General features: G+C 45.9%; 1 protein-coding gene across 1 annotated transcript in view; it reads right to left on the reverse strand.

Annotated features, from left to right (window-relative positions):
* LOC135990154 (unconventional myosin-X-like) overlaps positions 1-17,912 on the reverse strand; it is a 71,403-nt gene extending 53,491 nt beyond the window's left edge. Inside the window, exons 1-9 of the mRNA XM_065637591.1 lie at positions 17,802-17,912; positions 13,326-13,513; positions 12,947-13,081; positions 8,103-8,227; positions 6,743-6,756; positions 6,022-6,106; positions 4,237-4,340; positions 2,726-2,855; positions 1,765-1,887 (exon numbers count right to left, since the gene is read on the reverse strand). Of these exons, the coding sequence (XP_065493663.1) occupies positions 1,765-1,887; positions 2,726-2,855; positions 4,237-4,340; positions 6,022-6,106; positions 6,743-6,756; positions 8,103-8,227; positions 12,947-13,081; positions 13,326-13,513; positions 17,802-17,912 (1,015 nt within the window). The remainder of the gene's footprint in view (positions 1-1,764; positions 1,888-2,725; positions 2,856-4,236; positions 4,341-6,021; positions 6,107-6,742; positions 6,757-8,102; positions 8,228-12,946; positions 13,082-13,325; positions 13,514-17,801) is intronic.
* Between the last annotated feature and the right edge of the window lie 7,557 nt (positions 17,913-25,469).

Consider the following 25,469-nt stretch of genomic DNA (forward strand, 5'->3'; position numbering starts at 1 on the left):
ACGAGAAATCCCTGGCAGCTCTATCGATGTGTTCCTACAACAAGCGGGAATAGGTGGTCACAGTACATGGGGGCTTAAGCAGGAACAGCCTTTACAGGAGCAGTGTTGTGGGCAACAGGTTCACCTACTGAAGACAACTAAGTAGTAGCATCCACTTGCTATAACAATGTTTTTGCAGTCTTAGTACTTCACTGGGCTGCAAGCAGTAAGTGTAGGGTCCAACATGCACAAATGTTAGAAATAGCTATACTATAATATCAGAGAAAACTCTGTTCAGGGAGACTCTCGTAAATCCTACAACTGGGCACCGTTGCTCCGGACCGCATGGAGCGTCTCTGGTATTACCCATCCTTGTGCACTGATATAGAATGGTGTGGCTTATTTAGGGCAGACAACTGAGAAGAGGAACTGTGGTACTGTATACTGAGGTTATCTGCTACAGACTGTAGGCTGAAAAATAATTGTCACACAATTCTATTGCTAAGAAAGGTCACAGACTATGAAAAAAAGATACCGTTTCTTAAAGGCAAAGCTTAGTTTGTGACATATTAGCAGGTGTGTTCGCAGCAAGAAAAGCAGCAGCTACTTTGTTGAAATGAGCACTGCTGAGACTTCAGCTTGAATAGTGTCCTGTTATAGGCACTCCACTTCTTGAAAGATGTGGGAAAACAGAGACAGAAAAATAAGTTTAGAAAATTGCTTGTAAGGAAACATTGAAGGAACTGAATTGTTTAGCTTAGAAAAGAGAACACCACGTGAAAAACTTCACAGAAGCGGAAGCTTGTAAGGTGGACAGCTGGGATGTCAAAGGTAATCTAAATATGAGGAAAATCTTTTCAGTTCCAGACTCCACTGCAGCTAGTGCAGGATACTTAAGGAGGCTGTAAAATTCCTTCCATGGGAAATCTGAAAGAAAGTTAGACAGACATCCATCAGAAAGAAGCTAGTCACTCTGGTTTCTCTGCCAATGTAGGGGTTAGATTGATAACCCTCTGCAGTCTGTGCCAGTCGCAAGATTTCCATTACAGATGTTCATTTTGCTATAACATGATGCTTATTCCATCCTAGTAATCTTATTCCTTGTTTCCCAGTGTTTTGCATTTTATTAATGACAGAAGATTTTCTACAGTTATCTGTGCATGGACCTGAAATACCAAGAGTGCCCTCGAGTGATCAGCAACACCACAAGTTGAAGTTAGTCTGCACAAGACTGTAGTGAACCACAGGGAAATGTAATGGATAAGCAGGACTGGCTCCAGCAGGCAGTACGGGTTCAGAAGATGAGGCCTACGTATCAGTTTATTTGGTCCTCCTTTGCTGTTGCATGGATACACAAAGAAGCTGCTGTGGGGTAATCACCAACCATCTGCCAGATGTTTCATGGTAACTGCGTGCAAGCTTTTATCTTCCAGTAAATGTAGCGTAACATGGGAATTTTGCAAAGTAAAAGCATGCACACATGCAATTACCATGAAGCATCTGATATGCCTTCTGCATGACACAAGCATGACCAATTCCTGCTGAGTGAAGGTGACTTAAAACCAGTATTGTGCATCGCCATTTGCAAGTGAACTCCTCTGTCAAGCCTAAAAAGCAGAGTCAACATTGGGATCTGAACTACCAATAAGGGCAAAATATATGAGGATACAGCTGAGCACCTGGGGAGTGTAAGAGAAAGCCCCAAACTTGAATGGATGATACAAGAGGGATACAGAGGACCTGGAAATATGGAAGTAGCAGAAGCAGTAGCATACACTAGGACACTTACCTGCTCCACAGTGAGAGGGGAGCTGATCTCTTCCCCACGCAGAATCATGGACCTCTGTGTCAGTACTTCGGAAAGCTGGAAGGCGTCTAAGCCCAGGAGATCACTGGCAATGTTCAGAACTAATAACAAAGGAGGACACGCTTTATTCTCCTGCACGGATCCCCATCACTTACGGGGGAATCCATCTTCTGCAGCTCTGTGAGGAAATCCCAGGGACTCCTACAAGGCAACTGACTAAACTCCAGCAAAAAACCTGCACTCTAAATTCTCTTTGGCATACGCAGAAGCTGTAAGCTCACTTATACAGTCTAAGGCAGGGTCAGCAGCTGTTATGGGCCACAGTCAGACGCTCATATAAGTCAGCCTTTCTGCTGACAACAGGAAAAGCAAAGCACTGTGTAAAGCTCAGCACCAGCAAAATATTTATTGAATGAGAAGACATTTTTTCCTAAAGGCACAATAGTGCAGTCTGAGTGTGGGATTGCTAAACTTGGATGTCAAGAAGAAAGGCAATTAACTTAAGACTTGAAGCACTTGTAATATATATTTGCTGCTTGTCTGCTTAGGGATTCACTTTACCAGACCAGCTGAGATTGGGTTACTGTAACAGAGTCCACACTAGCAGATGCTCCAAAGGAAGATGTGGGAAAGTCTATGACAGATCTCAAACTCTTCCCTGTTCCTATGTCTTCCTGCTACTTCAACACAAACGAGAAACTGTGGGACTGTGGACTCAGTCTGAGAGTATCCAGGAGAAAAATGGATCACAGGGTCACAGCCCAGCTAAATCATACTGGTGCTTTGGAGCCACGAGGCCTGTGGCAATGCTTTTGCAGAGTTAGACTGCAAAGGCACTGCAAACCAGCATAGCAGAGGGAGAAAGGACGATGGAGTGAGCTTTGTTGGGGGCCCTATGGGGCTTTGCATGGTCTACCAAGTTGCTAGGCTCCCACTTACCCGCTTTTGTTGTAACCTGGGCCCCGCCAGCTGTCATGAATTCAACGTTTCCCAGATGAAGTGTGCCAGAAAGAAGTTTGAAGATGTCTCTGATTTCTTCAGTGCTGAAGTCCACCACCTTCATTGCAGTCTGTGCAAAACCATACAGCTGATGTTGGCTGTACATACAGCCACAGTACAATGCAACCACCACACTCATGCCCAGCCCATATAAGATGTAAAACTCAGAATTATAGTCATCATGGATCAAAGTGAAACTGGGGATGGCCCAGCACCTCTCTTAGCTATGTATCTGTCAATGATCTTCACTGTCTCCCATTCTGTCCTTTATTTACCCTATCCCAATCTAGGCAGGTAGGCATTTGCCCTGCCCTTGAGTTGGACTTTGCTGCTGCTGCTGTTGCCTGTCTGTCACAGGGACAACGTGTTTGTCTGTGCCTGTGTGAGGAAATCCTTCCCTGAACACTGGCAGTACAGTTTACAGATGTCACTGGACTTCTTGCACATTCTGCCTTATTGTCTTCCCTGAAGGACAGATCCATATCATTTACTTAATTTACTCTGATGCATATAACCCCCTTAATTTAGTCTAGCTTAGAGAAGTAAAGATTTATGCAGCAATGTTTAAATCCAGGCTTTCAGCATTAACTGCTGGGAGGTTAGAAACAGGTTACTAGATAATGAAGAAGTATGGGACATTGCCTTAGTGCACGCGTGTGAGCCAGGCTTCTTAGGGCATAAATTGATTTTGAGAGGCAGGCCTAGTTTTCATGCATTTGCCCTGTCAGTGCGGCACTTCAGAGTTCTAGTTCCCTTCTTTCCTCTAGGCCATTCCTCAGCTGAAATATAAATGCCATGTCACCACCCAAACCTCTGCTGTACAGGAGACATTTCCTTCCCTTAAATCATACCTATGCAGGAGCTACTGAAATCCTAAGCTGATTCCTCTCACCTTGCTTATCTGGTTTTACCTATAATGTTAAAGTCCTCAGGCTGATAAGCATTTATCAAACAAAACATGAATTGCATATTCATACTGCTAAACCCATAACCTCTGGTGAAGTTACAAATGTCTATTGAAATCTGTGTGGTATTTCAGAATATGCCGTTCGCACAGGTGATACAACTTTACCAGAACATTGCTGGAGAACACTACCTTCAGAGCGAACTGTTCCCTTTCTAATGGTCAGTGTGAGGTTTCCTGCATCGGGCCACCTAGAGGGCTCCCAGGAACCATCGTGGGGGAGAGGGTGGGGCTCCTGCTCCCCAAAGTCTCCATCATTCTAAATTATTATTCATCCTTGACTGTTTCCCAGATTCCCCAACTTCTGTACACTAAACACACTCTTCAAGCCTTATTTTTACCACCAACAGATAGAGCTGAGTTTCAAACTCGTTGAACACCCGATTTGGTTTAGGGCAAATAAATTCTGCCTGTGGGATCTAGATCCTGCAGCATGTTTAGCCCATGAGATTGTGCCTAGAAGTTCAGGAGTTAGGACAGGACTCACCATGACCTTGCTGAACAACTCTACGTCATTCAGGTTCTCATCAGTCACACAACCTGACTGGTTCAAGTAGCGGTAAGTCTCTGGCTCAGAGAGGGAGAGGCTCTCTGCAACAGAGAAAAAAGAGGCAGAGAGGAGAAAGACAACAATTTATTTGGTAATCAGCCTTTTCATTCTTAGTCCTCTAAAACAGTGTGTATGTTTACCATAGGGAGAGTTCATCTGAACAGATTCCATATCCCTCAAAAGCCACACCTAGACAGTGAATGCTCTGGGAAAGGGGAAGAGGAGGGTGTGCAGTAACAAAGCTTGCAGATGGTATGCAAAATGACTTAGAACACTCAAACCCCAAGCTGCAGAGTCACAGAAGAATATTTCAATACTGAATTGACTCAGAAAAAAAACCAAAAAGAAAAAAAAAGATTCAATTCAATCTTATAAAGTGTACAGAAAAATAGCCTTAACTATACACAAACAGTAGTGACCCCTAAATTAGGTACCACCACTTGACACAGAGTTCAGAGAGTCACAGTAAGATTTCTGAAGACATCACCTGAGGGCTGAGCAGCAGTCAAAAACTGAACATGGTTCAGTTCCTTCAGTTTTAGAAGGAACACAAAACTAAACATAAAACCAGAATTAGGTCTCTGTATATATCTGTAGCACAACCATATCTTAAATAGTATCTGCAGGTTTGATCCCCCATTTCAAAAAGGATAGAGGAGAACTAAAACATCTATGGAAAAAAGACGTGGATGATCAAGAGACAGAAATGCATTACAGATAGGGGAAGTGAAGCAGCCTGGGACATCAGCTTGAAAAGGGAGATGGGGAAGAATAGCAGATATGTGCTGAAGAAAATAATCTGGTTTGTACAGTTTCCCTAAGTGCTTGCTGATAACCACAGTCCCCACTATTTTCCTTTGCTTTAGATGGATCTTGAATTGACTCATGTGGCCTGCCCTGCATGAACTCCCTGGAGCTGAAGCCCTCCTTCCTTCCACTCTGTGTCAGGCCCAGTTCTTCCATCTGATTATTTGAACACACACACACACACACACACAGAGAACAAAGGCATAAAGAAATTCCCAAGTCCCTCGAAACCAAAGTGCAGGTGTAACGTGTTCCTTCTCGCCCATCTGACCTCTTCAGCAAGACCACCAGTGCTCAGCAGTGCTGGGGCAGGCGCACACCGATGCTGTTCAGGAGGTGCTGCACTACACAGAGGACTCTTCCACAGCCTGTAGCTGCTGCTTTCTCTGCATGGCCTCTTCCAGACCCACCTCTCCTCTCCCCATGTCCAGAGATATAAACTCTTTGTTCAGATACTAGACATGCTTTGACTCTAGTCCTGGCACTACAGCACTGGCTTTTCTGATTTTTCTTTCTCCTATTAGCTCTACTGAAAGCCTTTTGTAAAAGTATGTCTGTCAGTCCAACCTTTGAACTCCTTGAACAGCTCCCATCAGCATCTGCATCAAGACTCTTTACCCTTCCTTTGCCTCGATCCAATTTCATTACCTCCTCTCTCTATACCACCTCTTCACTTTGCACAGACTTTTCCTTCCAGCTCAGAATGCCTGAAGTGTCTTTTCTCATATAGCATTTCTGTCATCCTGAGCCTCTTTCTCTCAACCCCTCTTTCTGTTTCCCATTAAATCACCATATGGCCTTCAAGAAAATGTTATATATCAAGTACCAGAAATGTCCATGCTCTAGTTGACTTACACTTGCTTCACATGCTGGACTGGAAAGAGGATAGAGACATATTCCAGAAAATGAAATTACCTTTCTGCTCCCCACTCACACCAGCTAGCAGAGCGTAAAAGATGTGGTAATTCCTCTCTCCAGGATTCTGGTGTACCACTCTGTTCTGAAACAAAGAATACAGAAGTAGCCAGTAGAAAGAGATCATGCGTTTGGTTGAAAAGACAAAGAGAAGACGAGGATACAGGTCAGTCTCCAGGGCCAACGCACAAGAGGGGCTTCTTCCCTTTAGTGATGGTGTTGTCTAAGCTCTACATCAAGATCTTGTGATGTGTGGCTATGCAACTGAGTACATACAGACTTCTCTGAACTCAGAGAGTGTGTGCACAGACAAACTGAACCTTGTCAGTTCTGGCCCTGCTCCTCTGTGAGTTCCTGAGTCTGAAGTAAACTACAGGAGAGCAGAGATGACTGCTTTTGGAGTTGTACCCCTGTATTCCTCTCTATGGAATTGAGTTTTGAGGTACTTGTTCTCTCTCCCTTTCCCTTTGGTAAACAGCTTTTTCTTGGAGTCTCTCTCTAAGGTACAGCATTTATCCAAGACAGGAGAACGGGCTCTGGTAGATATAGAACATTGTTCCTCTGCCATCCTCTTCCTCAGTTGGGACAATTGCAGTAGCAACACCTAAAGAGCTAATGTCTATGTGCTGTGATGGAGGCAGCATCATCCAGCAGAAGCGGCACTGCCCCACCATACTATGAGAAGAGGCCTCACCCAGCTGTCAGTAGAGGTGATACGTACCTTTTCCAGTAAATCTGAACAGCATGTTAAGGAGAAAACATTCAAATGGCATATGCACAGATCTCCTGACAACTGGCAAAGCATCTTCTAGACACATTGGGATGAACCTTGTCGCAAGCAACAAATCTTTAAATAACTGACGCTTTGGAAAATGGACAAAGAGTAGTCTCAAACATCATCTCAGATCCTTCTCTCTACTCCTTGTCCAAGGAGATATTACGTGCCAGAGAGACACTTAAAAGGGCAGAGTCAGATAAAGCACATGACCTGCACAATGGTGAGGCAGCCTAACAAAGGATGAGCCACATTCAGGACACCTAGAAAGATTAGAGAGGCCACTCTAATCTGAAAGTCTGTATTGCATGCAGCAAGTCTTGCATCAGTTCTCATTGCTTCTGCAGAGACTGCTATCTTTAATCTACCAACAGCTCAAAGAGCAGCGACTAAACAATCCAAGCCTGTTATTTACAACAGTAGTAAATTCATCTAGCTGCTACTCCAGTGGAAATTGCGTGGTTTGCAGTCATCGGTAGCTTTGAACATCAGCATCAGGAACTGTAGCCAGGGCAGCTTTAGCTGCCTCATGTAGACAAAAGATATGTCAAAGCCTTTGGGAGAGGGCTACATGGCATACAGGGAAGAAAGTGGTCATGGCACTACATAATTCAACTATATCCAGTTTTCCTCAACCTTGTCGCTGGAACAGCTTGCCCAAGGAAGCAGTCATGACATCAAGCCTGCTAGTGTTCAAGGAGCATCTGGACAATGCTCTTAGTAATATGGTTTAGTTTTAGGTAGTCCTGCAAGGAGCAGAGAGCTGGACTCAATGATCTTTATGGCTCCCTTCCAACTTCAGATATTCTATAATTCTATGATTAAGGTTAAAAGGCCCACTGGAGATGGACAGCCCAAAACAGACTCATAACTGACCCTCTAAATTCCTATTCTCTGCATCCAAATATTGTGCAGAATATATCTATTCTAGCTTGGTCTCACTTTTCTAAATCATTAATTCATTAGCAGAGCTAACATTAGGGAACAACCTTCTAGAAAAACCAGGATGCAATCAACATGAAGGATCTTCCTAAGAAGCAAATTCTAGGGATTTAAGTATCAAGTCTTGTGATTGTCAAAGTGAAAAGTCAAACTATGTCCCTATCTAGCATAGTACTAGACAAAGGTTTCCAGAGTTAGGTGCTGCAGAGCCACAAAACAAACACTTTTCTCTCTTGAGGTTGCAATTTGCCCACAGTTATAAACCGGCTTTGAGAAACTGTGATGAGGATTTCCTGACCCATTCTGAGCTCCTCCTCATCTTCCCTCACTCCACGCCTCTCCAGTCCACTGAAGCAAAGGATACAATCAGTCACTCGGCCTCCCTGGATGTGTCCATGTTGAGAGAAGTGCAGCTGGATGAACTTGCCAAAGCGGCTGGAGTTGTTGTTATAAACTGTCTTGGCATTTCCAAAGGCCTCCAGAATGGGGCTGCAGAAACAAGGCAATGAAGATATGACTGGTGATGGGATACTATTAAAACAAAGCGTGTGCCCAGCCTTTTGCCGTTTGCACAGCATGCACTGCCATGTGAGATTAATTTGTTACAGCACTAGACTGGACAAGCACAAAGAGCTCAAAGGTGAGGAGGGATGGCAAGAGCAATTTAACACACTGCTAGATGAATTTTAAACCTTTGGGACTGGAGTTAATTAAATCATTCCCCAGTCAGTATGGGCAGCTGGCGTTCATGCTGTTAAGGGCATCCCCCACCGATGTGGCTTTGGGAAGTGAAAGGTGGTAAGACCCAGCCAGGTTGTGTGCTGAACACAGCAGCATCCCATGACACGGGCTTGTATTTTTTTCAGGATTTTCAGAAGCATCAGACATATAGGGCAAACACTCTGTAGCTTTAAACCACATACTTCTTTGTTTCCGTTTCTGCCTTTGAAAGAGAAGACAGTGTAAGCTATCTCTTAAAATTGCCGGTAAATATTTCCAAACAGACAAACATAGTAGGAAACTGATTTGTTTGGTACTGAAATTTGATACGGGTAAACCCTTGTTACTTAAATCTTGCTTAGGCTAATACAAGCCACGTGGTTTCCAAGCAGAGGGAATATACATCATAGATTTGAAAACTTCATTCTAAGGGAGCCACATCATGCACTTCATGGAAAAAAAAAAAAAAGAGTTGAAAAAAAAAAATCTATGACCAAACTTCAAATGGGTGATGAACTGTAGAACTTTGCCTCGTGGTCACCTTTCTGTCTTCAGGAGGTTCATACAACATGGAAAATAGTGAGTTAAAAGGCAGCTTGGCTCTTGCTCCACAGAGCAGTAGAAGGGAAAAGCCTAAACCATTCAAACCGACACACTGACTCCAAGATCAAAATATTCATTTTTGCAATTTAGCCAATTCTAAAATAATCTGAAGGCCTGACAAGCAAGGAGTCATGGAAAGGCTACAAGAACAGCCTGTAGGCAATCATGTTTAATTCTAAAATATAAACAGTTTTAAACAAAAATTATTGCAGTATTTACCCTGATAAATACTGGCTTTTTAAACATCTCCATCAATCTGCTGTGCACTTGAGACAGGGGCAGATACAGGATTACTCACAAGTTAATAACTATAACATGACAAATAATGACAACTACAGGTACCGCTGGAGTTTCCTGAAAGCTTTAGGCCTTGCAAGCGCTAGATAAGTGAGACCTGTGGTTGTGGAAAAGGCTCAACAACATTCAGAAAACTTCAGGCAGTATATTCCTAATTTATCTCTTGAAAATATCACTTTAAACAAACAAAACATAGAAATGACATTGCACTGTTATAATATATTACAACCATAGAAAAGACAGCAACAGAAATCTGTGTGCACGGATCAGGAGGTTTCTCACCCTGGAAAATGTGAACTCCAAGACCCACGCCTCTGAAATAAGTATGTAAATAAGGACATTGCACAGGAATATCCCACTGAGCACACCAACACCATCGATCAACAAAAATTAGTGGGGACAACCAGAAAAAGGGAGGACAGGGTTATGTTATATGACCACCACGGTTGCAGTGAGAGTACAATAACCAGCCAGCCAATCTTTATGGCTCTAAATCATGTTAAACTAGATAAGCAAAGCACCAGGAAGTATCTTTATAGTTTAGTTTGGCAATGGGCTCACGCACGTGAGTGCAGAAGCCTTTCAGCGATGGGGAGGAAACACGCACGTGGGTGTCTGGGGCTGGCGGCAGCTCAGGACAGGGCCTGGGTGAGCGGATAGAGCCGGGAGCGAGGGCAGGAGCCGGGGCCAAGCGAACTGCCGGCGCCCGCAGGCGCTGCACGGCGTGGCGGCTGCTGCAGCGGTGAACCGTGCGAGGCACAGCACCAGGAGGCTGATGCGGGGCTGGATGCGGGCAGGGTGTGCTGCAGGACTCAAAATGACGGGAACCAGTTTCAGCAGGGCAGCAGAAGGTGAAGCCTGGGTTTTAGAAATATTGCAACATATGCAGCTCCAGGATTCAGACACACAGCTGAAGACAAAAAAAGAATATTTGAAGATTAGAGGGGTGAATAACAGGAGAGGTGGCTATGCTGTCAGCAGCGTCACCCAACATGGAAAAGGGAGCTTCAGAGTGAAGCAAGCAAGGAAAAAAGCTGAAAGTTAGCAGAATTTTTAATGGACTGATGGATATTTTCAAGAAGGAAAACAGACCAAATCAACAGCGCCAAGGGAGTTTTCAGAGCCTGATTTTCTGCGAAATATACCAAGCATGAATGTTACAACGCACAAGCAAATGATAGAAAGCTGACGTAATGCTTTGTTTATAATGCTGTCTGAAATGGAGAAAGAATCCAGCATTGTTCCTGGGTATGTGCTGGGGTGCAAGGATGAAAATCTGCCATAAGCTAACCCAAGGAGGGCCACTGGCAGAGGAAGTGAAGCTGAACTGCAAACATATGAGGTAGACTCGTTAGGAGTGGCAGCAGCATCTGGCTCTGGGCCAGACCTTCAGCTTCTCTTCTTCAGCAAAAAGGTGACAAATTAAATTTGTTCGCACTCGCAAGCACTACATTTTCTCGCATAGCACTACAGATGTACACAAAATCGATGATGAGCTCTTACTCCACCCCACCTCACAGCTGTGGCATCCCACAGACTCAGGAATCACCTGCCTACCATCGTAAGCTTTCTGGATCACAGTCAAGTTACCACTTAACCGCTAAGCGGGCTTGAGCCTTCTAAGCTGCTTGCCTTAAAGCAGATTTTGCAGATCTTGAGTCATGACTGTATTGCACTTAAGAGCTTTTTCCAATTTGCCAATATCCCTGGTAAAATCTGCACACACCTGCAAAGGATAAATCATGCCACAAGTGTCTCTTGAGCACCAGGTCCAAAGGCAGCAACCCTACCACTCAGTGCTGCTCCGCTTACAAGGATCCTAAAAACTGCAATGCTATTGCAGCTGCCACGAGACACTGCGTTCTGCTTAGGCTATTTTCAACACAGTTACTAGTACTTTTTTGCATCACCGTCTTCCAGGAAACATCCCTGCTCTTTACTCTCTGTGCCCCGAAATATGCCACTTGCATGAGAGTCACTTTTACACAGATGGTTCAAAGGATTCCAGGTTATTACACAACTAGATCCTGTTGCAGGCGTGATTTACTACTCTAGAGGTTTCTTCAGCTGTCGCAGGCTCAATCTGGGACCAACCTGCAACCTCACCCTTGACAGTTCCGAACTGCAAGACCCCCAGCAAGGTCTTCCAGGCAATCTTGTGTTGGGAAATTTTTGTTTAATTTACATTATTGCTAATTAAGAGAAACTTCTGATCATGGATTCAGGTGTTAAGAAAACAGGCACTTAAGTAAAGATCTTTCCTCTCTCTTCCCAAGGCTTACCTGACATTAAACACCTATTGATCCCCTTTCTTAGCCTCAGCTTCATTTATACCTCAGTTACAACCAGTCCCTCGCAACTCCCTTCACAAGGCAGCAGGCAGCGCAGGAGGCTGGGGTCCCACATATGATGGTTTCTTTGTCACTCTTTGCTTCCTCATTTTCTCTGTTGCCCTTGGCCTCTTACTGGTTTTCCTCAGCTGCACTTTGCTTCTGCAGGTTTTCCTGACACTTTTTTCCCTGGTGTCCCTGTTCCAGCGTGGGTCACCTGTGGGCCATGGTCCTGGGGTGGTCCATGGTGCCTTTGAGCATCCCTGCCCTGGCATGGGTCATAGTCCCTTGCGGGTGTCAGGACCTCCTTTGACATGAAGGATCCCCCACAGACCGCATCTCCATCCCCTCATGGCTGCTGGTTTCCTTCCCAAACACATCTGATCCAGGTGACATGCACCTCCATGCCTGCCTGACACCTTTGCAAGGTTTTGGTGGGTGGTGGTTACTCCCTGGTGCCAGCTGCATCAGAGATTAGCTCTGACCAGCTCAGGACCTCATCCACACAGGTCCTGCTGCAGCCCCCCAGCAAACTTCCTCACTAGTGCCCCTTACAGCTCCCACAGATGTTTCTCCTTAAAGTCACCTGCCTGGACAGCAAGAGAGCTGCAAAATGGACCACAGGACCTCTGAGGGCAAGATGTACTGGTGGCCTGAAACAAATGGAGGTCAGGGGAGAGTAGGGGCTGAAGGAGGAGACCAGGAGTCAGAGCATGACAGAGACTCATTGTAAGCACAGCCACAACTGGGAGCTGTGGGAGATAGGGACAACCTGGGACAGCCATCCCTGCAGCAGGGAGTGACGTTACCCACGTCCCCTCCAGCCACTGCCATGAGAGACATGGCCCTGAGAGCTAGAAAGATGGACAGGGCAGTGACGTGCAGGGGAGCTCAAGGGTGCAGCCAGGAGTGCATGGAGGATGAATTACTGAAGGAAGGAGAAATCCCAGCCATGGCTAGAGCACTAATTCTCTGGCTGCCACACACACCCTGTGTTGCTGTTGGAAAGAAGCCGAACTGATCCACAAGCAGCTGGGAGAGCAGCCAGCATGAGGTGTCCTGGTGAGATCGTGACCTCCGCGTTTCCCTGACGTGACACCGTTCAACTGCGTGATCCTCACTGCCCCGGTTCAGCTCCATCTGCAGCACGGCTCAAGCAGCCCGGATGCAGACACTGTGCAGAATGCAGTGTCCCCGCCAAAGGGACCTGCCAGACCTCTGTGGGACAGACGTGTGGCACCCATGGGGGTGATTGTACCTGCTTTCCAGGATGGCTTCTTCCACATGAGTGCTCTTCTCAGACACAGGGGCCCCAAGGGAAGTCTGGCTCATGGCTGACAGAAATTTCAGCAGCAACTTGGTGCTCTCAGTCTTTCCAGCTCCACTTTCTCCGCTGTTAAAGAAAATATATACATTCCATTCACAAATCCAGTACAGACGAGCTAATGAGCATCCCACCCCCGGCAGAGAAGTGATCTCCAGGAATAAACACGTGGCATTTCCACTGCAGCAAGCAAGGGTCAGGCAAAGGGTAGGGCAGGATGGTGTGGATATTTAGGCAGATGGTACTGCAAACGGAGCAGCAGGAGCAAGGCATGTAATGCAGTCAGGGAGTAGCCGGTTCTCCCATTTCTAACCTTATCAGAACACACTGGCTGTCATGACGCTTCCACAAGCAGCAGTAGCACTCGTTAGCGGTGGCGAAGATATGGGGAGGCAGCTCACCCAGGCGGTGCTGTCTGTACAGGTCTATGGCATCCACACTGTACAGACCAGGGATGGGTTTGTAGGGATTTACTGATGCCAAGATGGAACCAATGTTTGTCTAGGGGGAGAAAACAAAACATAGCAAGGAAATGAAGCTCCTGAAAAAAAAAAATCGTGACAAACCCAGACCCTGAAATAACTCCTGATGAAGGGAGGAAGCCTAAATAAGGAAACTGGGCTTCAGCAGAGAGATCCCCAATTTGGCAAAGAATGTCAAACCCCAGGGCAGGGGCTGCATGACTGAGTACGGATAGGGCAGTTTGTATTTCTCTGCTTTACGATAATGTGGTCTTAGTCTGTTGTCTTTGCTAAATTAAGCTTACACAATACGAAAAAATGAAGACATCTTCATACCCAGCTACCTCACACTGTGCTTGAAGCTGAAAAGCAGAGCCAGGACTGAAGGAGTGTCAGGAGATACCTTCAGCGCCCCTATCCACAGTCTTAATTGGATGGGGCTTGGCAGGGTTCAAGCACCTCCTGAACAAAGACGTGGGACACCGACACGCACATGTGCGAAGAGCCACTAAAGCATATCATTTCTCTTCTGCTGAAAAATGCTGTTTGGAGCAGCTTAAATCATTTGGCAAGCCAAATCAAAGTTGACAGCTGAAGATGAAGCTCAGGATTTCAAGTCAAATCATTTCTACATTTTCTAAACATTTTATTTTGAATATATTTATTTTGAAAATCTCACAGTTCAAGAAAAGAGTTAGTAAGATTTAAAATAAAATACCCAAAGCCTGATATTGAATTTCAAACATATTGTTTTGTGAAGTCAGATGGAAATCAGTTTTGTTTTTTGGGGCATGTCTTTTTCAGTTCAGCCAAGCAGCTCAAATCCAGTTATTCTCAGAGCTGCAGTTCAGACCATTGGTGCCACCTCTCTCCTAACACTGGTTTTGTAATATGGTCAACATCCAGCTTAAACCCTGCTGCTGGTGCAGTGGTTTCCTTCACATGGACATCTTGGGCTGCTCTACTCCAGGAATACCCGCTTTGAGCAGGGGTGACAGGGGAAGTACTTAGATTGCTGCAGTAGGTGCCAAGCTTTGTGGCCCCGGACAACATCTAGTATTATTTCCAAACCATGAACTACAAGTCACCACATACACACATTGGAGAAGCTGTAAATTAAACACTTGGTGACAAGACAGACACATGCTTTCTCCTTGCCAAATGAAATCTGGGGCCATACTGCAATGCCAAGCTCTGAAGCCAGAAGCCAGACTAAGATGCTGTAGTCACAAAAATATTTAAGACTCATTTATTAAAGCAACAGTCACAGATCATTGTGGGAAAAAATAAACCATCACCTAGGCCTAATTGCATTATCAATATGAACAGACTAACATGGAACAAGTCCTGAGGACCCTCTGACATGGACCTTTGTGGGCAGAAATATTGATGAAGAAAGCAATAAGCAAGCAGATGATCTGAGGCAAGAAGGGTGGGAGGAAATGGGAAAGCATTGATAGAGAAAACATGAATCAGGAAAAAGCACTGTACAACCAATTGAACTACAGACATTGTCCAGAGACTGCAAGACAGAGATATCCACCCTAACACTTTCCCCCTTCAGAGCATTTTTTCCTCTCAGAAGTTTCATTTTGCGTTTCCCACTCCAGTTTCAGCTCTCCCAAGGAACAGAGCTCTTGCCACAGTCCTTTCTAGAACTTCTTCTGGTACAGCCATCTCTTTCAAAGGTGTTTCTAGGAAGCTTTTCCATTTCCCAGTTGCAGTTTCCTCATTACCTGCAGTCCCTTATAGACAATTTCTATCCACAATTTTTAACAGCAGTAGCATTTGTGCATCAACCGGGTACATACCAGCAACTCTATTAGCAAGGAGTGATCGTCCCCAGAGAACTCTGTAGAGCAGGACAAGCCACACATGGCATATCTCCTTCTCAAGACAATAGATCCTACTGGAGTGGTCAGGCATGGCAGAGCTAGGGACAGCATAGAATGTGGCAGTACAGCCTGTGGCTCATTTATACATCCCTTAGATTATATTGGGTCTACTTTAATAAAAGGATACAGGAATTGCAAGAATGAAGGGGAAATATATACTCTTAAATGCTGCAGGCTGTTGCTGTGCTCACATAATTTCCTTAAACAGTTTGGTAGAGCTTGAATAATATTTCTTTGGAAAACAAAAGTTGTTGTTGAGATTGCCAGTATTCCTGTAGCACATTAATTATGGATACCACACCAGTCTAGATATACTGGTACCTACACTCCCTGACCAGAAAGGAATCCCCTTTCCGACCTCCTGGTAGGATGCCTCCAGGCATACAGCTCAGAACTGCAGTACACTTTTTCACAGCAGTTGTCCACTTGAAGGGCTCAGTTTTCCATCCTCTCACTATTTATTTTTATTACTATTTATTTATTATTATTTTTAATACTAATTACCATTATTCCAGGTTGCCCATTCCTTCAAGTGAATTTGTCTTTCAGAAAATGATAAAGTTTCTCACCTGTTTCTGGTCTCTCTGATTTCCTTCCAAATATTTTTGGCCCTGACTGATAGGCATAACTCTTCTCAGCACAGCTTCATCTGCAACCTTAGCCTACTGTGTTCTATCTGTGGAGACCGTTGAGGACGATACTAAATGAACTCAGGCCCTGTAACATTCATGGTATAATATTCACAGATCACTGCAAGTCATTAGGTGGCACTACAGCTGACATTCTCGATTTTTGCTTAACTGAAAACTATGTGCTGCTGGGCTATGGCAAAACCTAATAGTTAATGATAAGGTAACTGCAATATTAATGTCTGCACTGCAAAAATGAAAAACAGCACTTGTGCAGTTTGGTGTCCGCCAGGTCAGACATCGCACAAACATATACCCAGTTACAGTCCCACTCAAGGAGGGGCTTACAAGCCTTCACTAGAGGGGTTCTTCCCCATGCTGAGCATGCTACAGAAGTCAGGTCCCTTCATAAATCTCAAAAAAAAATCATACCTGAGGGGCATGGCTGACATTCATGCACTATGCACAAGCAAAAAAATGACATTTAACACCTTTACACACAGATGGGGAAGGCACAGAACTAATGCTGAATAGGAGAAGGAGTGACATATCAGATCTAGAGGAAAGGCTTTAGGAGATACAGCTGCTGTGACACTGTCGCAGTGCTGGTGTTGTGGCATTTCTGGTGCAAGGCACAGACTGGAAAGGGAGAGAATCCGGCCTCACATTTCCAAGTGTGTGTGAGAGTCGATCCGAAGAACAGTTTCTCCCCATCACCGAATGGACTGTGACAGTGTGAGGAAGAGCAAATCAGAGAAATACACCTAAATGGGCAAAGAGCTGCATCGGCACATAACCTGTGTCAAACCCAGGTCAGTAAGAGCAGAAAGGACAAAGGCCACCAAGACTGCGTACACATGGTACTGCCACAGGGTCACAAAGCTGTGGTGGTAGACAACAGGCAAGGGGGTCTACATCAACAAAAATGAGAATTTGCAGTCTCTGCATCCTGGCACAGGAGGCAGTTCAGAAATAGGGTCACTTTATTGATCATTTCCTGGAATACAGTTGCATATGGTTTGGTTGCCTTGGTAACAGTTGCTATGCAACACATAGAGATTTACATTTTTCCTGCTATAATCTGAAAAACTCTGAATGGACATAGCACGGACAAGCAAGGTAAGAGTAAAGCAAGGTAAGACAGTCCTTGTAATATCTCCTTCTTGTCCTCTCCAAGTCTCAGGAGAGCACACTGCCATCCCGGCACTCCAGGGATTTCCCGTCCCAAGTGTGCTTCCTTGCACAAGTCCCTTTCCTGCCACTTGCCTCCTTCCTGAGGGCCCAAGGGTAAATTGAGGAGATGCTTTGAGTATTCATCTGTGCAAGGAGAGCAGAGCAACTCAAAAAAGGCACAAATGCATGGAAAAGCAGAAGAATTAGGCAATAGGTTTTCTTTCCTAGTTTTGTTGAGCAGTAGCTTTATCTGTCCGAATCAGGAGGGATGTTTCACAACAACCTGTGCACACTGCACTTTCCAGTCTACTTGGCTATATAAGCCTCTCAACAGCAGTAATGGGGAATCTGCGGAATGTGGATGCCAACTTGTAAAACACAGATACTCATGGAGGATAGAGAGCTGCACAATTACCATAAAGCCTAGAGGTGAACATTCACATTTTGGAAGTTCCTTTATATATGCAAAGAGGACCCTCTGGTACGGGTGGGATCTCACAGGGCTGATACAGCTGGCAAGGCAGAAAAAAAGCCTCACATAAAACAATGCTCAGGAAACAATGCTAGAATAGGTATTTCACATGCAGAATGGCATTAGCCAGAAGGGATGTGGCCCAGCTTGAGCACTTACATAGATGTTACCCTGTTGGTAGCGCTGGTGCAGGTTAAGCAGGATGGCAGCTTCATGCAGATCTCCCAGCATGGACATGTCTTCTACCCCATCAACACTGGTCCGGTGCATTGGCAAGACCTTTTCTCTGGAAAGGGAGGCCTTGGGGTACTTGAATACCTGGAAGAATAGGGAGGACAAATAAGCTCATAACACCTGGGCACATGGTTTTATTTCCTATCAGAAACAAGGCCCTTTCCACAGCTTTATACTTCAGCACTGGAAAAGGAAATGAATAAGGCACAGATGTGCTCCCTATTTTTGTAGTTGTTCCTCCAGTCCTTTTCCTCCCTATTTGAGCTCGCTGGCCAGAAACCATACAGCACACTCCCTTCTTTTGCCATAGTTGCTCTCTCAATTTCACTACTGACAGGGACAGATCAGTGTAGGGGTACTTGATTTTTACCAAAGTCACCTTAGTAGGAGCAGGGCACCAGCCTCCAGGTGCACCAGGCCAGACAGGTATTGCACACTGCGCTCATGGCTGTGAATAACGGTGGCAGCTGCTCCCAGGAGCAGACCCCTTCACAAAAACACAGGTGGGATCACATCTCTGACTGTGGTGAGGTCAAGGAAAAGCTTATTCCCATTCCAGGTTTACCCTGCACTCTCCATAGGAGCAGCCAGAGAGTGTCTGGGAAAGGTTGTCATGTCAAAGGCAAATGAAGGCAAATGAAGGCAAATGAAGGCAAAGCCGATGACAAGCCAAATAAAGCATGGACACCCTGTGTGCACGCTGGCATTTATGTATGTGATGCAGCTTTGAAAGTGTTTGTACAGTGACAGCTATTAACTTCCATCACTACTCTGGGAAGTGCCCTCTCCTTTGTCTCCGCAGTTACACTCTTCTTGCCTCAACTGCTGCAACCTTATTCCTTCTAAAGTTTCCTCCTCCTCAATAACCCACACTTCAGCTACTGGGTCATCTTCTTCACCTCCTTTCAACACAGCTGAGATTATGTTACTGTTCCCCTCCACCATAGCCACATCCCAGCCCTCCTTTCCTCCTCCTCAAGCACGATGCTGGCATTTCACAAAAGTTATTTCGGTTCCTTCCCACTCTTGGATTCAACCGTGTACCATCTCCCACCCAGCATTCCAAGCTGTGCTAGATGGTAAGGCCCAAGACAGACAGATGGGAGACTTCATACAGGCAGCCTGGAGAAGCAAACTGGCCCGCAGTAACCCTTGCAAAGAAAACTTGGGCTTTTCCTTCCCTCCTGGGGCTTTGGCCTCTACCTCATTTCCATCCCTTCCTCCCAGGTGCCACCGAGAAATTGATGTACCCCACAAAGAATGAACCACCACCTATAGCACTGATCTAACTGGTTTCTCCTGCCTGCTTTCTCGGAGTCCTCAGGCTGCCATAACCGCAACAGAGAGGCCAGCCACGCCGCTGCAGGCTGAAGACAGAATGGGGTCACCCTGCCCCCCCAGCGAGCCACCCTTGCCAGTCCCCTGCGGGGAGCTCGCTGCTGCAGTGTGTTGCAGGTGCCCAGCGAGCATCCCTTCTCAGCTCTGAGCCCACACCCTTGCCTGTGCGGGGAAGGAATAACCTGGCACAGGATCCCTCTATGAGACCCCACGATGCCTGCCAAAGCCTGCACAATCGAAGCGACAGCTCTGGTCCTGGAAGGAGCTGGGGAGGAGAAGCAGGCTCATTTTCCCAGGTGTATTCACGCCAGGTCTGCCCAGTCACATCTAATGGGGACGAGGACTTGGTCTCTTCCACTGCCCCACAGCCTGATCTTGCCAGACACCAGGCTTTTAAAAATACTTAGTTCATGCTGATGAACAATGTAGAACGAAGCCCACTCCAGCACACGGGCTCTCTCCAGGCCTCCCTGGTCTTTTCCACACCACTTCTGCACCCGAGTATCAGAGATGTTTGACTCTGCCAGCAGCAGGACCCCACTCTGTGAGCATGGCCCAGAAAATTCATCAATATTTGTTTTCTTCAGAGCAGAGGCCTCAGACACTTCCACAAAAGAACTGGGGGAGCAGGAAGGGAGAATGGGACAATTAATTTCAGGGGAGAATACAGGCTGCAAATGCACAACATGAACTGGGCTCTGTCAGGAGCAAAACCACTTCAGCACTTTCAAACCATGAGGCAGCAAACCACCCTGGCTCTTTCTCTGCTGACTTGCACAAATTTTGGAAGGGGACAAGTCCAAAATGGTATGATGTGATCTTTCCTTACATCTGCCTGGCACTTACTCCTTTACCACTGCATTGTCAGCACTTGTGGCCATTTGGGCCAGAAGAGAAACATCAAGAAAACGCTTAGGGAAAAAGCTGAGTGGACAAGTGTCTCAAAAGGTATCAGGCAGTTGGCAGCACCTGTGCCAAGGGGCTGCTGTGCATGCAGGATGATTGTGTGATGGGTCCGAGCTTGTTTACCTGCTTTTGCAGACAACACAGGAGAAAGTGGGACCTTGAAGAACAACAGGGGCCCTAAATGATTCATAGGGATTAGATCATCACCTCTTAAACCTGTCTTGAGCCTCCTGATTGGGGTTATTCAGTCATCCCTCCCTAAAATGAAAAAAAAAATCTGGTCCAAGATCCTCAGAATGTTAAGCAGGTGATCATCCAGGGTCCTGGAGATAAACACATGGTGGTTTTTTGTCCCCAAGACCATGTCAAAGAGTTTTCCCTGAGGAGCTGTGAGGTACAGGACACAACCATGAACCAGACATGATGAACCTCCACCCTTAGAGCCTGCAAGGTGCTGTACTGACCCAGGCTCTTTCCCACCTCCAGTCACCCCAATAAAGAGGCTCTTGTTACCCCATTGCTCACTTCTGGACTCCAGCAATCTGCCAGAAGAGCAGTCTGGAGGAACATCCTCCCCATCACCTTTTTCCAGGTAAGGTAAACCAGGCTGGATTCAGCAGCTTGCACTGTTGAGCTGCATATGATGGCTGATTCTGCCTGAAGCAAGTGAGAACACAGACAAACTGATCTCCCGGCAGAGCTGCCTCTGGAATATCCCTTTTCCAACAGGCTGATACTTAATCAGAAAGTTATAAGCATTAATAAGCAGATCTTTATTATTTGGGAAAACAAACGAACAAACAAACAACAACAACACACAACACCAAACACATCAACACATCAGCTTTCAGTCTAACTGGAAACAAGTCACCAAATACCACACAAGCACCTCACAACACAGTCAAGGGTTCTAGTAAATGGGGTAATGTTGGGCTGGCGACCAGTCACTAGCGGGGTTCCACAGGGATCCACCTTAGGGCCAGCGCTCTTCAATATCTTCATAAATGACTTAGACTCAGGACTTGAGGGATTGCTTAGCAAGTCTGCCTATGACACAAAACTGGGAGGAGCTGTCGATACTCTCAAGGGCAGAGAGGCCCTGCAGAGGGATCTGAACAAATTGGAGAACTGGGCAATCACCAACCACATGAAGTTCAACAAGAGCAAGTGCCAGATTTTGCACCTGCGACACAGCAACCCAGGCTGTACATACAGACTGCGGGACGACGTGCTGGAAAGCAGCTCCGTGGAGAAGGATTTGGGGGCTCCGGTCGATGGCGAGTTGAACAGGAGCCAACAGTGTGCCCTGGCAGCCAAAAAGGTCAATCATGTCCTGGGTGCATCCAGCACAGCATCGCCAGCCGGGCAGGGAGGGGATTGTCCCACTCTGCCCTGCACTGGTGCGGCCTCACCTGGAGCACTGCGTGCAGTTCTGGGTGCCACAGTATAGAAAAGATATTAAGCTGCTATAGAGTGTCCAGAAGAGGACTATGAAGTTGGTGAAGGGTTTGGAGAGGAAGCCGTATGACAAGTGGCTAAAGTCACTTGGTTTGTTCAGCCTGGAGAAGCAGAGACTAAGGGGAGACCTCATTGTGGTCTACAGTTTCTTCACAAGGGGAGGAGGAGGGGCAGGCACCAAACTCTTCTCTTTAGTGACCAATGACAGAACCCAAGGGAATGGCAGGAAGATGTGCCAGGGGAGGTTTAGGCTGGACATTAGGAAAAGGTTCTTCCCCCAGAGGGTGGTGGACACTGGAACAGGCTCCCCAGGGAGGTGTCACGGCCCCAAGCCTGACAGTGTTCAAGGAGAGACTGGACAATGCCCTCAGACACATGGTGTGAACTGTGGGGTTGTCATATGCAGGGACAGGAGTTGGACTCAATATTTGCGGGTCCCTTCCAGCTGAGGACATTCTATTATTCTACTTTCTCTCCAGTGATAATGTTTTTTAGTTTCAGGATTTAGACCACGGTCATAACAAAATGACCAGGACTCTCTCCAAGCCCCTGCAATGGTCTGGACTAAAGCAAAGCCTGGCTGGCAGACAAGCCAAAATGAGCATTGCCAACACAGCCAGGCGAGCAGCGGAGAAATGATTCCTCCTTGACCTCAAATACATCCATTAGTGCAACACTGAGCATGCAAACAAAGCTCCCACCCAGCATCTAAGTCTTGTTTATCCATAAAGCATTCAGATGGTCTGTCTGGACTGTGGTTTCCAATCTTGGGTTTCATAAGTGTCAGCTCCTTGTTTCCTCCCTGGAACTCACATTTCTGATGGATTTGTTGCTTGAGGTATTTTTAAGGAAGTGAAAACAAATGGCAAAAGCCCTGAAGCATGACTGGACCTCTTACCTCAGAGCTGCAAGGATGCTGGGCTGCAGAAAACATGACAATACTAGATTTAGGGATCATAAAATCAGAGGGATCACAACTGTCCCATTCAACTCAAAGTAAAGTGAAAATGTTTTCATCTGAGTTTCCACCTGGGGTCAGACAGCCAGTCCCTCCTACAGTTACCAAGCAATGAAGGCAGCCAGTGAGGGAAGCACACAGGGCAGCTATTGTGTAGGGCACTGAATAAAGAAAGCCCTTTAATGATCACCATGAGCTTTTTCTGCATATGCCATAAAGCACATGCTCCTTCAGCCTCGTGGTTTCTTCTTTCACGGAGGAAAAACCCCAAATCCAGCTTTTTTAGACCTGTGACTCTACCCAGCATTATCCTGTGCACGTTTTCTAGCATGGACACAGGCTGGTAGTGGTTGCAGCCACCCAGCTGGCTCTGTGGTGGGGTTTCTGGTGTCCTTTCAGAGGTTTCAGGTGGGTTTGGAGGATTTTCCAATGCCACAGCAGCGTATCAGGAGAGACGGGGGCAAGTCTGGGAGAGTCACAGAAGTATTCACCATTTGTTGACCCTCTGCAGGTTGCTGCGATGAATGCCTCCATGATCTCTTAAAATGAGTTAGTGACTATCCCACACTACCAAAATGAGGCAATTCCTCAAGAAAGGATTTGAGAGACTAGAGTGACCAGATAGAAAACCTGTGTGTCTGCTAGGTGAGTTTCTGTCTCTGAGAAACAAATCAGACTCTTTAAAAAGCAATAATGATTGGAAATCTAGCCTTTTCAAAACAAGACTGAAAAATGTGACAGTCCTACCACTGACTGTCTGCAAGCTGGACTCCTAAATCCCCTTTTCCCCTGCCCTCTCCTTTGTTTGCCAGGTAAGAGGCTGAAAAAAAAAAACCAAACCAAAAACCTATCCAATTTGCTATAAGAAAGCATCTGCCTGCAGAGCATGGTTCACCTGAACAGCTGAGCAGATCTAATTGCTCACTGCTGGAGGGCACAGTCCTGCCCATCTTCCCATCCTCCTTCCAGCCCAGGCACCAGTTTGACTCACTGAGAACCTCACTGAAGGCAGTGATTATTTCTCCCAGGGTTAAGGAGCAAAACTGACTCACTGAGGACTTAGGTGATCCCCAGGGGTCCATGCAGCAGGCACACCAGGGAACAGGGAGCACAGGGCTGGAAATTGGGCAGGAGAGAGGCTTGTTCCCCACCGCTGGCAGAGCTCTGCTCCCACGGGAGCTCGGCTGCCTTGCTGCACTGTCCTGTGCAGAGCTGCTGCTCTCACACCGCTCGCTGACAAGGGCAGTTCACTTCCACATGCCCCTGACCCAAAGAGCGATGGCAAAAGCTGCTGAAGAAGACTGTGGCGAGCACAACAGCCCTTACAGCAGCATGGCTTGCAAGAAGCACATCCTGGCAGAAAGGGCTGTTTGGTTGGTGGAGCTGCCTCCTTTCTAGGAGCATTTTGCCAATATAACAGTTTCGTTAGACTGTTAATGCAACTCCTTCAAAGATGGCACAAGAAAAACCGAGCAAAGTGAGGTGGGCAGACAAATTAATAGAAGAAAGGGAACAATCTTCTCTTTTTAACCTTTGTTAGACCTTTGGCATGGTTTGTTAACAGAGCTGGGTCACTTTTCAGACAGAATTTCAGCTGATACATTTCCTTTTTGCAAGAAGGTCACACGAGACTGAGAAGTCCATCTTGCAACTTGGCATTGGCTACAGCCTCATGCAAACTTCACTTACCGTGCCATAATCTGAGGTGAAGAGCACGTTTCCATCGGCACACGAGCCAACGGTGCATGGCTGCAGTTGGTCCTGCTCCCGCAGCCATACCCTGGCACCCTGCAAAAAACAGAAGACTTCCCATTAGAAAGAACTGGAGCCTGCAAGATCTGCACAGGGGGTGCAAACACTGAAGGAAAGCTGGGGGAAGCTGCAGTATTCAGAGGCTACTTCCAATCTATAGCTGATTAAAATTTTAAGCAAGTCCTACTTACATTTTCAAAGAAGCTGGTTTTGATTTTTTTATTGCAACATGAGAAGAAAAAGCAGTTTTAAATGGGTTCATGCAGAAATCAACATAAGCAAACATCAATTTTTAGAGCCATGGAAATATACAAACATGCAGAGTAGTGGGTTTGACTGTCTAAATATTTTCAAACTTAGAATAGCCAGTCATCAAAAGTCATGCTATAATAATAACAGAAAATGTAAATAAAAATGTTTAGTTTCATATACCCACACATCATTGTAAGTCAGAATGCCTCCAGAAATTATCAGCGTCAGCCAAGTAGACTTTACAGAGCTTTGTTTGCCTCTCTTGCAAGAGTTTCCTTGGCTAAATGACATGACTTGAGTGTTTCTCTGATGTATACATACACTGATGTATATATGATGGCCCTGTTGTATATACAGTTTCACACGCACTACAAGATCTTAACTTGCTCAGTGTCTCTCAAGACAACCCTGAGCACAAAGGCAGACTTCTGGTTACACAAACACAGGGATGTGCAGGGCAAGCAGATCTTGTAGCTCGCCTACCAAAAGAGTGCAGGGGAAATCAGTTTGCTGGATTGGCCTCTTCTGCCCTGCCCGACCATGGGACCTGGGACAAGGGACAGGGCAGGAGCATGAAGGCAAGTCAAGGAGAACGTGACCTGCAATTGTGCAGAATTAGGTATAACACTGCACTGCATTTCAGTTATTGCACACTAATCTGTCCCATGTCTTTCCACAGAAATCACAAACTCTGCTTAGTAAGTATTGAGAAAAAGCAAAACTGCTGAACTGTTGAGTAACGTTAAGGCCATCCTGCTTTTCATTGATTCATAGACCTACTTTCTTCCTAATTTGTTTTCTGCCCCGAAGTTATTGATTAAAAAAGCCCTTCCTATCCTCTTAAACCCATCAGCCCCATTAGCTCTTTGCTTATAGGCTTATTATGTTTGAAGAGATGCAATAATATTTCTATATTACATTATCCAGAA

The sequence above is a fragment of the Caloenas nicobarica genome, chromosome 6 (genome assembly GCF_036013445.1).
Source record: "Caloenas nicobarica isolate bCalNic1 chromosome 6, bCalNic1.hap1, whole genome shotgun sequence".
In the NCBI taxonomy this organism is placed as follows: Eukaryota; Metazoa; Chordata; class Aves; order Columbiformes; family Columbidae; genus Caloenas; species Caloenas nicobarica.